A 12547-nucleotide genomic window follows, 5' to 3' on the forward strand; every position below is an offset into this window, starting at 1 on the left:
GCATGGATGAGATGCTCAGTGCTCAGCAACTCTTAAAAATATCTCTCAGGAGAGACAGAGGAACTCAGAGGGGCAGGAAGGGAAGAAAGGGCAAGCGGGTGCTAATAACAACTGGACCTCAGTAATGTGAGCTGATGCAATCGACCAAGCCCAGGTCTCCATCGCCACCACTGCAACTCTCATTCCCGTAGCCCAACTCTCCAGTAAAGTCTGTTTGTCAGTCATTTGGGTCTTTTGAGCAGGTGCCACTCTGTGTGTGTGTGTGTGTGTGTGTGTGTTTCACATTACATATGCATGTCTGTGTGTTTGTTCTCATTCTGCTGCTACCAGCGGTTGATGATCTGGTTCATGTAGTCCTCGGTGGGGAGCCTGCCGCCCGCCTCCTCGGTTCTGCCTCCCTCCTCGCCCTCCTCCCGCTCCCCCTCTCCGTCCTCCAGCGTCGACACCGAGCTCTGCCGGCCGTGGGAGGGCCACAGGCTGACGCCCAGGCCCAGGCCCTGGTGGCTCTGCTGCATGTGGTTCTTGATGCGCTGCTGCCGCCTCTCCTGCTGCCTCGTGTACTGGTAGCGCTGCTGGAACAGGTCCCTGGCGTAGTCGTAGAGCTCCATGTCCAGCTCATTCAGCTCCTCTATACGCTGGATCTGACAAGGAGGCGAACGGACAAAATGTTTCAGTAAAGAAGAGGTGGAAGAAACGTTTTAGCCATTTGAGACCAAAAGTTTGCAGCATCCATGGAACTAAACTGAGGAACTTAAGTTAAACTTAAATGTTCCTCTGTTTTGGTTTGTAGTGATTGTGGTGTGACTCTAATGTTTGAGTGGATTAAATAAATGAATGAAAAGGACACATGCAGAGTTGATAGTCTCCACAGTAGACAATCTGGGCCCATATTTACTAATTGTCTCAGAGTAGGAAACATTTCCAATCTGGCCAGTGACACATTTTTGGTCCTTCTTTTAGGAAAGTAAAAGCAGTTTTGTTTTTTTTGCTTCATTCAAATGAACGAGAGGGCTAAAGTGGATCTTAACATGGCCTTAGAGCGTACAACCCAGAGGGCACAGTCTTTTTTTAAAACCTGTGATTATTGTATAGGAGGACGCGTAGAGACTTGTACTCCCGGTGAACGTTCATGCTGTGGAGCGCCCTATTACATGACATTTGTTGTACAAAAGCTTTATAGGACTTCCAACACAAGAGGAACAGAGGGAAAAAAAAGTGTGTTGGCAATATGTGGAGTGAGATAACAGAAACGTGTTTGATGTTTGGTGCGATGCAACTGGGTTTATTGGCGTGTGTCATCCGCTGTGTGTGGATTCAACATGGAGGGGGGAAAATGTGTTTAATTAAGAAAATCCCTTTGAAATCTGCAATGGAGCGCTGGATATAATTTGTGAGACATGTGTGCGTCAACAGAGGGAAAACGGCGCGCTGCATCGGCGATAGAGAAATTAGAGATGTTTGATCGGCAGCACGGGGGACAACCCGGCACAAAGCTAGGAAGACGGCGCTGAGCTCAAGTCGTCACGAAGACTTCACGTATCAGGGAACAGTCGTCACGTTAGCTGGAAACCAGTTTCAATCAGAAATGACTCGCTGGGATCTTGATGCACGAGGATATAAATGAGCTTTCAACAGCTTTGCTGGGGAGTGGAGAGTAAATATTCTTCTCTTCACCTGCTGATGTAATTACTTGACATTTTAGAAATAATGAAATAGTGTCGCAATTTCACACAGTGCCTTTTTAAGCATTCAATTTGAAAGCTACTTTTGAAAACAAGTTTTCACTCAAAATGCCACACACAGCCTTGGCCAACCTGTCACACTTTTACCGAGTAATATTTTTCTGCTTTTGTGATAATAAGCACATAAACTTTCCCCAGCCTCTCTGTCAGCGGGGCATATTTTATTTGGTGGTTTTGATGTTTAAATCACCAGTCTGCTGTGTACTGGAGGATAGTTTTTTTTTTGCTGGGAATTGAGCCTAAGAACTGCCACACTGGACCAATCAAAGTGTGAAGAACGCGTTTGAAGCTGCTGTTTTTTTTTTGTTTTTTTTAAACGGTGACAGTCATCCCAACTCATTTCACAGCAATAGAAGACCACTGTGTTCCTCTGTTTCTCATCTTCTAGTTTTATTTTTTTCGGATTATTTTCCCTTTTCAAATATTCTTCATATTTTCTAGTCTGTAAGCGAATGTGCTACGGCTGCCATGTTTAATTTCTTAGAGAGACGTTGGTCATAACGTAGTAGAAGTACTTGTTCTGCTTAGTGGTCCTAGTGGTTCCCGGTCTAGGATTAGACTACATGGTTCCCAAACCGTTTTCGGAAGGTGTCACATGCCGAAAAAGGTTGGGATCCACTGCTTTAATCTTTAATAATGCATTGGATTACTTAAACAGATCATGTTTTTTTTAATGTAAGATTTTGAATGTTCGCTTCCTGCCCACAGAACTGAATCTCCACAAGATGACTGAGCAGCAGCACTAACCGTAGCGTTGTCCAAGTCCACCCCTGCAGCTCTGGTGCTGTTGTACTGCATGAAAGGCCGGATGAAGCGCAACCTGAAGGTTCGTTCGAACAGGAACTGGGTTTTCCTCTGGTACTCTGTCAGACCAAAGAAGGACATGTCTCGAAGGTTCTTCTTGGCCGACTCCAGGAGAAGCTGGGCCCTCTTCTTCTCTGGAACCGTGGACATGTTGTAGCAGCCGACGAGGCTCAGGTCCGCTAGCATACGAACCTGTCGGGAGGAACAGGAAGCGAAGGAGGTTATAGAAATCGGGGGATGATTTTGTGAACGACAGTCTTAAAGAATGCAACTTTGAATAAAGGGACTTGTGTTTGAACCTCAGTGCCAGAAAGGCTTTATGAAAAGATTATAGAGCAAAAGTTTAATCAAACAATCAGGTGTTGCATTGATGCTGAATAGAGCTGAAATGATGAAGAACAAATTAACTGATGACTGGATAACTGATTAATTATCTGGCTAGGGCTGCAACTAATAATTACTTTCATTATCCATTATTATACATTATTTTCTCAATTAATCATTTTGTCTACGGAAATAATTGCATTCAATTTGCTTGTTTTGTCAAAACCTTTGAATGTTCCATCTACTCCCATTAATGACAAAGAAAATTAGTAAAAATAACATTTGAGAAGCTGGAACCCAAAAAGTTTTTTGGCCTTTTGTGCTTTAAATATTACTGAAACTATTGATCAATTGATTAATAACTGCAGCTCTACATCTAACTAAATGATCAAATACAAAATATTATTTAAAACTACTGGTTCTCCATCCTATAATGTGTTTTTATTCATAATTATTATTATATTAGATTCCTTGATCAGGCATTGTACTAAAACTAAAGCAGTTTCAACTCTGGTAAATTTGTTCCAAAGTGAGACATCACTTCCTCACTGAGTGTATTCTGGAGCTGTTGTGTTACAGCACAGGAGCAGCATACTGATTTGGATTCACAAGAGTACAACAGGATGTCTCAAGTGTGTGTGTGTGTGTGTGTGTGTGTGTGTGTGTGTGTGTGTGTGTGTGTGTGTGTGTGTGTGTGTGTGTGTGTGCCACATTCATAAGCCATGGGACCCTGAGTAATAACAGCCCCAGGCTCATGTGAGATAAGCTGACCAACACATTTAGGTGGGATACTGAGAAAGCCATCAGAAAAGAAGGTGTGAATTTGAGGTGTTTATGGCCAGCAGGTGAACTCCTGATTGCGTGTGTGCATGTGTGTGTGTGTGTGTGTGTGTGTGCCAGTATCACAGCTACTGGTTATATTGGACTTTTCCTCTGTACCTGTCTGTTGTTGGCCAGATTGTAGGGACAGTCCATGAACTGCTGCAGGGTGCACCCCGACCAGTCGGAGCCCTCGTAGCAGGAGGGCAGCTCCTCGGGCGTGGGCGTCCGTCCATCGCACATGTGCAGGGAGGTTTTCCATGTGGCTCCCCGCTGCACATGCCGCCACTCGCTGAGGTATCGAGACACAGGGTCTCTCAGCAGAGTGATGTAGTAGAACTTCCTGTTGGGGAAAAAAAAAAAAAAAAGAAATCTGTGAATCCTCTGTTGTCCATGTGGTGGCGCTGTGTACAACGCTTTACTGCAGCAGCTCGGTCTACATCCACAAAACTCAAGTCAGAGGAAGGCTAAAGACTTAGGCTGCCATACTAAATACCATATTATTTACTAGAAGCAGCTCTGTGAAATCTGTACAGCTGATAGGATGTGAAACTACAAATGAGGAAGCAGAGGAGGTGAGGGAGAGAGTTGATTTGTCAGGCAGAGGAACAGGTCAGTGTTTTGGGCCACGCGGTGCAGCACCGCGGGGGCTCTATGTACTGAAGCAAAAACTGCTGGCACAAGCACATCTCACTCTGCAACACACATCTCCACGCTGCAAACATCCTTATGTCTCAGTATCTGAAACACACACACACACACACACACACACTTCCTCCTGCAAGTATGAGGTTTGCCTGCGAGAGATGACTCATTCCGCATCTAAGATATGGATGGGACTGTTTCTGTGGTGTGTGTGTGTGTGTGTGTATATAACGTAATGGTGCATAGCACAGTTCTATGTCTCTCCAGAGGGGACACTCCCACCAGAGCGGAGACCTTTCCAGGCCTTCACACTCCAGCTAATTACTGCAGTCTAATCAATCAACACATCCTCATTAACCACACACACACACACATGGAACTTGTGTGTGTGTCTGTGTGTTTATGTGCCTGCAGTGTGTCTGGCAACGATGGTATGGATTTGTCTGGGCAACAGACACATGCCGCTGGTCGAAAATACACGAAAGGCACACACGCTGCCCTCCTCTGCTGGGCTTGCATCACGGCAGAGGAATGTTTTCAGAGAGAATGTTGTGTGCTGACAGGACTCCATGAAATGGCCCGGTCCGCACAAGCCGCCTCACATATACACACAGACTCTCTGCTTCCATCACTAAATCTTTTGGCTTCACACTACAAAGCTCACCCAGTGAGAGAGGAGGGGTTTGCTGGGTGGATACAAAGCCCCAAGTGTCACACAAACAGCAGCAGTGTCTGGACATTAAGAAGAAGTGGCTATACCTTCCCCCCAAAAAAAATCAGTCCGTGGCAACAGGGAGATCCCGGACAACGAAACAACTAAACCTGAAATCTAGCATCAGCGGAGAGATGCACGATAAAACAACCAAACTCCAAATCCAGGAGCGGCACGCATGTCCTGACCTGGATAATAAAACAAACCAAACCCAAAAACAAATCTGGGAGATCCTGCGCAACAAAACAACCACACCCTGAATTTAGCTGCAGCACGGAGAGATCCCTTCAAATGAAACAAATCTAGCAGCAGCAGAGGGATCACGGACAATGAAACGACTAAACCCTAAATCCAGTGGCAGCTGGGAGATCCCAGGCAATGAACCAAACAGACCCTCAATCCTGGGACAGCAGGGGATCACAGCCATAGAAAGAAGTATCTAAACTCTAAATCCCATCAACCTAAACCTAAAGTCTCATGACCGATCTAATCAAAACCAGGGGAGGGGAGAGGCACAGTCGCACTGGAGACTGCAGAGACCGGGGTACATTATGGAGATTCCTATGATGACATTATCAGGATTCCTAACACTCCCCAGAGTGCAGTGTGTGTGTGTGTGTGTGTGAGCCTTCTGTGTGTGTTTCTGGGTAAGACTACGCCTATTAAATCAGTGATGACATTTCCCCCCTCTTGGCTTCTTTTCTACTGAAAAAACACAGAACTGTTTGGCCCTCGCAACAGAGACGGGTGGAGAGAACGAGGGAGAGGGTGAAAAACAGAGAGAGAGAGAGAGCGAGGGGGGGGGAAAGGGAGAGGGAGAGAGAGAGAGAGAGAGGGGGCGGAAGAGAATTTCAATTAGTTTTCTAATACTGTGAAAGCAGTGAGGGCCCCGAGCCCAAGTGATTTATCAAAGTTATGGCTCCAGCTATAATGAAGGCTCAGGCATATTACCAGGGAAAATAAATAAATAACATGCACATAAACACACACACACACACACACACACACACACACACACACACACACACACACACACACACACACACACACACACACACACACACACACACACACACACACACACACACACACACACACACACACACACACACAAGTCCACTCCCTTTAACACACTCTCTCACACACACGCTCCCTGCCTCTGAGCGGCACTTTCTTTCTTCTTCACAGGTGATATTGCTTATAGTCGGAGCGTACGTGAACTTGTCAAATTAACTGCAAAGCTAATACACAGCGCTCAATCTCTCACCGTCGAGGTTTTAGCACATCATCCTCCGGCTGAACGCAGGAATTTGCAGTCTGGGAGCAGCAGCTCGGCGGTGGCCCTCTTGCAGACTACGTGTGATATATTTTTCATGAAAACTTCCCCTGTATATATTTTTTTGTGTCATCAATTGGAAGAATACCTCTCAAAACTGCATTCATCTGGTGTCACACATGTCAACTAATCGGCGAGATTCATCCCACCGGATCGGCGGCGTTTGGAGTAGGCTGATAAAAAATAAAAGCTGGTGTTTGGCAGGGAGAGGTGTGACAAAGCTTTTTTTTCTGGACCGCTGTGGGACAAGTTTAGTCTTTTATCTCTCGCTTTATCTGTTTAAATATGTATTTATTTTTTTCACCCCGATCGTTCTATCTGAATAAAAGAACTAAGGCTGTAAGAGCGGGACATTTCTTAGAGGAATTTCTCACTTTTCACCCGTCTTTTCTCACCATCGCTACCACCTCTCGTGCACATCTGTGCACATCTGTGCGTTTACTCGCCCTGCAATAAGTGAGAATGAGACACTCTTTGGCTTCTCCATCTTGCCAACTGTACAATTATCTAAGGAGACAAGGAATACTTGTAGTTCTTCACCATCTTTCTTTGGTATGACCATGGTCAAACTTAAAGGATAAAGGAATAAACAGCAGCAGCTTTGACCCAGTAATGACCAGCTTTGTCCCTAAAAAAACCACATTGGTCAAGTGAGTACATGTGAGCTTGCTGAGCTCGTTATCAGGAGGAAACACACAGCGCCTGGGCGTGCTATGGTCCCTGAGAGCTCAGGGTAAATGAGCCCTTTTGCCTGTTTCCTGTGGGTCACAAATCACCCCTTCTGCAATCTCCACCTTCTCTCTTTAACCTCTCTTCCCTTTCTGTCGCTTCTCTTCCGTCAGCCCATCTCTTATGCCTGCCTCCATCTGTAGGGGTTGTCTCTGCCTGATTACGATGCATTCTCCCTTCTAGGAGGTGGTTTTGTTAAAATCTCAAACCAGAGTAACGTCCTTGAGGGCGCACCGCAAATTGAGGAATGGTGAGGTTTGAGTTGTTTTTTTGAGTTTTAGTTAGTGTTGTTGAAAAGTTAGAAACAGGAGAATGATTAATACGGGTTAGGTCTACAATTTGACATGCTGGAGTTAGCATTTTTTGTTTTATGGTTTCATGCAAATTAAGAGTGTTTTTGGAAGCTTTCTTTATACGACAGGGAAGCAACAGGAGCACAAGAAATAACGCAGGTGGTTTGTGCCTGCAATACACTAGAGATACAAAGTCTTTTCTTTTTCCTCAAGGGAGGGTGAAAATGTTTAGATGTCTTGTTAAAATATAAGGTTGCGCTCAGAGTATGATTTACGTACCCAGAACACACAAACATGGTGACGCCAACAGCATCCCTCTGTGCAGAGCGGCCATGATTTATTAATAGTTCGCGGATGTTTGTTGAAACCAGATCCACCCAACAACACCGCTCTTTTCCCACCTCTAAAAATGACCCTGAACTCCAACAGCTTTTGTAAAAAGAAGGTTTAAGGTTAGTGGCAGGATGTGTATTTCATGGCCTGGTTTAATAAATCACTGCAGGATGCCAACAAACCAAAACCAGTGATACTGTTTTACATTTCTGATGGGGGTCTGGGTTAGTGCTTGGTATTGAGAATCAGTTCTGAATAACTTCATAAAATGAAAGGATGTGTTAAGAAATGTACCTTTAATTTCTTCTTAAATTTGTATGACTTTCTCCGTTTCATTTCACTGTAAACTGAATACCTTTGGGTTTTGGATTGCGGTTTAATATCCGTCTACATTGTTGTCAACAAACATGTGTGGCGTTTTTCACAACGGTGGACCGGAGTTAGCACGCAAAAGTGGTGTCTGTCTTCACAAGAGACAGACAAAGCAGTAAAAAGAACAGCTGTAATTGAGGCGCTTAACTGCAGTATGACCACATCTGGGATTTGTTCAGCAATGAAATGGGACTAGAAAAAAAAAAAAAAAAAAAAAGGAGGCAAGCGAGGATGTGATTGACACAACAGAAGTTGTTCCAAGTCAACTTACAGAAATAAAAACTTAAGTTAACTGGTTGTAGCAATCGTGTCAACTGGAAATACATGACAGTGTGTGTGTGTGTGTGTGTGTGTATAGTTTAACTTTCAGGGAGAGCTTTGGAAGTGCCGACCAGTGTGCCTTCACTCCCTTTGCTTTCAGAGGAATGGTCCCTGTGGAATGTGCTAGCTGTAAATGCAGAGGAACCGTGCGTGTGTGTGTGTGTGTGTGTGTGTGTGTGGGTGTATTTAGAGAAGGGAAAGTGAGGAGCGACATGTCAGGACTTGAATCTCAATAGACTTCCACAAAGTCCTTCCTGTTCCATTTGTGCAGTTACACAAGTCATATTTGGACACTTGATTGAACACACACACACACACACACACACACACACACACACACACACACACAAACAATCCGCCCCAAAACAATGGTCAGGTTGGAGATGCACCGGCCTCATGCACTAGACAATGAACAATCAGACATGGTCGTGAGCCGACAGGCTGCAGGATATCCTGTCCCTCTGTCTGCGGCGACCCCTCGAGACTGAACTTCACCCTTCACTCCTGCGCTCACCATTTGTCATCTCATTTGTCCGGTGTGTCTTCTGTTAATGACGCACCGAGACGGACAGAAATAGAGCCTCCGGTTCAGACAAGCTCTCGGGGCGTCATCTCCGCCTGCCCTCGGCTCGCTCTCCCTCCATCTACTCGCTCTCCCTCCATCTACTCGCTCTCCCTCCATCTACTCGCTCTCCCTCCATCTACTCGCTCTCCCTCCATCTACTCGCTCTTTCTATCCCTCCCTCTCTCTTTGTTAGTCGATCAATAACAGCCTCAGGATTCAGACAGCTTGCCTTGGTAGCTTGAACTTTAAACAAAGAAGACGTACGAGAGACAAGTGAGAAAGCAGAGAGTAACAGAGAAGCCGGTGGCGACAGTATTGCAAAGGAGGGGACACAGAGGGGCCATGCTGGAGTGAAGCAGACATCCAGGAGATTGTGGTTCAATATGAGAAAACTTGTGGAAACTCTTTGTTCTCCCTCAGCAAAGAGAGAAATCCTGTTGTGCCAAGACGTTATGGTTTCTGAATTCTTTCCACTGCAAGTGTTCACATTTTATATATATCATAACATCCTGACGGAGATTTGCAGACTTCTGGATGCAATTTGATATGCTGTGTGCTGATGTGTCCGGGCAGTGGGACTGGGACACGTGGGCCAAGTTTTTACAATAAAATAAAATACGCAATAATTCCAAACCCCGGCTGTGAATGATTACCTTTATTATTGAATAATCTATCAAATGTAAAATGAAAATATACTCATCACAGTTTCCCAGAACTAAAAGTGACATCCTCAAAGTGCTTGAAGTTCAATACACCAAAAGATATTTAAAAGCCACCATCACTTTTAAGAAGCTGGCATCTGGGAATATTGACTGAAACTATTAATAAATCATCAAAGTGGTTGCTGGATATTTTTCTGTTGACAGAATTGTTACATTTTTCCACAATAAGCGACTTTTAGCCATCCCCTTGGTTTCAGGGGAAACGTAATGGACATTTTGCCATTTTAAAATTTAAATGGTGAATTGATTACTGGAAAACAAAATGCTGCCAATCATTCCAACAGTCAGTCAGCAGATTATAAAAAACACAGATGAATTTTAATGTTGGAATCCTGCTTAATGGACTCAAACAACAGTGAGGCATGATTTATGATTTACATGCGGCTGCAAATAACATTTCCAATCGTTAATGAATCTGAAGATTATTGTCTTAATTGATTAATGGTTGGGTCTGGTGCGATTTCATTTTTACGGTCATAAAACCGAAGCTGGTGTCTTTAAACGTCTTGTTTTGTTATTAAAGACACGGAGCATGCCTCAGATCCCAGGTACTGTCAAAGTATTCTTCTCTGCATGCAAGGTGCTCTTTACAAATAAATGCAAGCTGGCAATACAAATAAGAGTCGCCGTGCTGCCGTCGCTAAAGGAGCGTGTGAAAACATGAGTGCCAAATAACGCATGGCTCTAGGGCTGGGCAGTATGCCGGTTCAACCGGTATACCGCCCAGCCCTACATGGCTCACTGCGTTTCAGAATAAACCAACAAAAAAAAATTCACCCTTTCCGTGACAACCAGACAAAGGTAAGAAGCAAACAGGGAGAAGAGCGACTCGGATGGAAGTGACCCAGCTCGAGTTGGACATTACGGTACAGCAATGGACACAAACAAAGAGAGGGCAGAGGGAGAGAGAGAGAGAGAGAGAGAGAGAGAGAGAGAGAGAGAGAGAGAGATAGGGGAGGGAATCCCCTGAGTGCAAAGCTATGTTCAGCGGGAATGTACCGCCGCCTGTTCTCTCATGTAACTGGACTGGCAACAGCCCAGAGAGCTGTCTGACACAGACGGGGAGAGGGAGGGGGAGGTATGTAGAGAATAAGATGGATTTGGTGAGAGGGAGACGGGTGGAGGACAGGAAGGACTGCACAAGTCATCATGGATCATTTTTCATGTTTTTTAACAGTTTAAAGTTATGTGTCCCTGACAGTATTGGGTGGTATGACGACATCAGATACAGGAGATGTACATTTTTCTACTGTCAGAGATTGTGCAAAAGGTATACCTGGTTCCTATCTCGTAGACTGCTTTGTGGATATTTGTGGATATTTTGAATTTCTTTATTTCTAATTATCGATGAATCTATTTACTGTTTTCTTGATTATTCGATGAATTGTTTTGACTATAAACAGTATGAAATACCCATTATAATTTCCCAGAGCCCAAGGTGAAATCTTCAAATTATAATAACATATATAACAAAAAGGATCAAATCCTGGAATACAATTTGTAACCGATTCTGAGATAAGTTGCTGATTCATTTTCTGTTGTTTCTTCTGCTTCCAATAGATCGATTGACTCGTCGTCTCAGCACTTATTTTTCCATATTTCTGGTTTTCCTTTTAGATTTTTGCATCAATATGATAAGCACTGATGTGTCTGGTATTGGTTTGCTGAATTGGGCAAAAACAGACATTCCTGTCTGATATTTTATTCATACAAATAGACATTTACAACATTTCACTACATTGAATTACATAAACTGTTTTCATCCACATCTCTGAAATATCAAACGTTCTATGTTCATGCTCATCATGTTGTATGAAAAGCAGAGTGGATTGGCTTAGCCATAGAAAAGAAAATACAATCGCCCAAAAACCTCTTTGCTTTTAAGCCAGATCACGACAAACAGCGACAGATTCTTTGCCTTTGGATTGCAGCTGCGTCCCAAAGTAATAAAGAAGCCATTATTAACCGAATTTGTACATAAGGACCACAATAAGGGTGTTAAGACTGTGTGAAAAAAAAGGACTCTCAGCGACTTAAAGAAACACTGCACTGAGACAAATACAGTGAAAATGTATGCAAAGAAATCCAATAAAACAATCTGCTTTAATTTCCTGAAGCCGAGACAAACAATCACGACTGGAAGTGTGAACGCGGTAGTACGAGAAAAATACGTTGACCAGAGTCCATTTTCACAATCATGCAGCTATAAAAAAGGAGATGAGATATGAGCCAGAAAAATGAGAGGAATGGAGGCGGAGCTTTAGGTTGTTCAAGGTAACACAAATCAACCTGGCAGCCATGTGTGTGTGTGTGTGTGTGTGTGTGTGGGTGTGTACAAATTCCCCTCCACTCTGCGTCATATTCATTTGCCTCCCGATACTGAGGTCAAAGCAATCACTTTGTTAATATGCTGACATATGGACGAGCTGCACTCCCATTACCCCGCCCAATCCCAGCACACATGCAGTCACACACACACACACACACACACACACACAGTATGACATAATCCCCACTGTATGATGAAGATGATGTCAGATTATTGATATGTCCCTATAGGTCATTTAACGGGATGACGAGAAATCACCAAGAGTGAGGAAGGGGGGAGCAAGAGGAGAAGACGGAGGAGGAGACATGATGTAGAGTTTGGGGGCAATTAAAAGGCTGGGTAACGAGGCTAATGAGTAGACAGGTGGCCCCATTACAGAGGCAGCCGCACACATTCATTAACACACTCGTACACACAAAACCTCCCCTCTGGCTGGGATTAGTGCGCGCGCGAATGTGTGTGTGTGTGTGTGTGTGTGTGTGTGTGTGTGTGTGTGTGTGT

The 12547-nt window shown here is 44.2% G+C and overlaps 1 protein-coding gene across 2 annotated transcripts in view; it reads right to left on the reverse strand.

The window, feature by feature from the left end:
- hs6st1a (heparan sulfate 6-O-sulfotransferase 1a) overlaps nucleotides 1–12547 on the reverse strand; it is a 50038-nt gene that overhangs the window by 3936 nt on the left and 33555 nt on the right. The window contains exons 2-4 of one of the 2 annotated variants that reach the window (XM_031848043.1): nucleotides 3810–4032; nucleotides 2490–2738; nucleotides 328–641 (exon numbers count right to left, since the gene is read on the reverse strand). In XM_031848043.1, coding sequence (XP_031703903.1) covers nucleotides 328–641; nucleotides 2490–2738; nucleotides 3810–4032 — 786 coding nt within the window. Of the gene's footprint in view, nucleotides 1–6; nucleotides 642–2489; nucleotides 2739–3809; nucleotides 4033–12547 lie in introns of those variants that run through there. The other variant, XM_031848041.1, reaches the window with a different exon arrangement.

The sequence above is a fragment of the Anarrhichthys ocellatus genome, unplaced genomic scaffold (genome assembly GCF_004355925.1).
Source record: "Anarrhichthys ocellatus isolate YVR2014 unplaced genomic scaffold, GSC_Weel_1.0 scaffold7, whole genome shotgun sequence".
Classification (NCBI taxonomy): Eukaryota; Metazoa; Chordata; class Actinopteri; order Perciformes; family Anarhichadidae; genus Anarrhichthys; species Anarrhichthys ocellatus.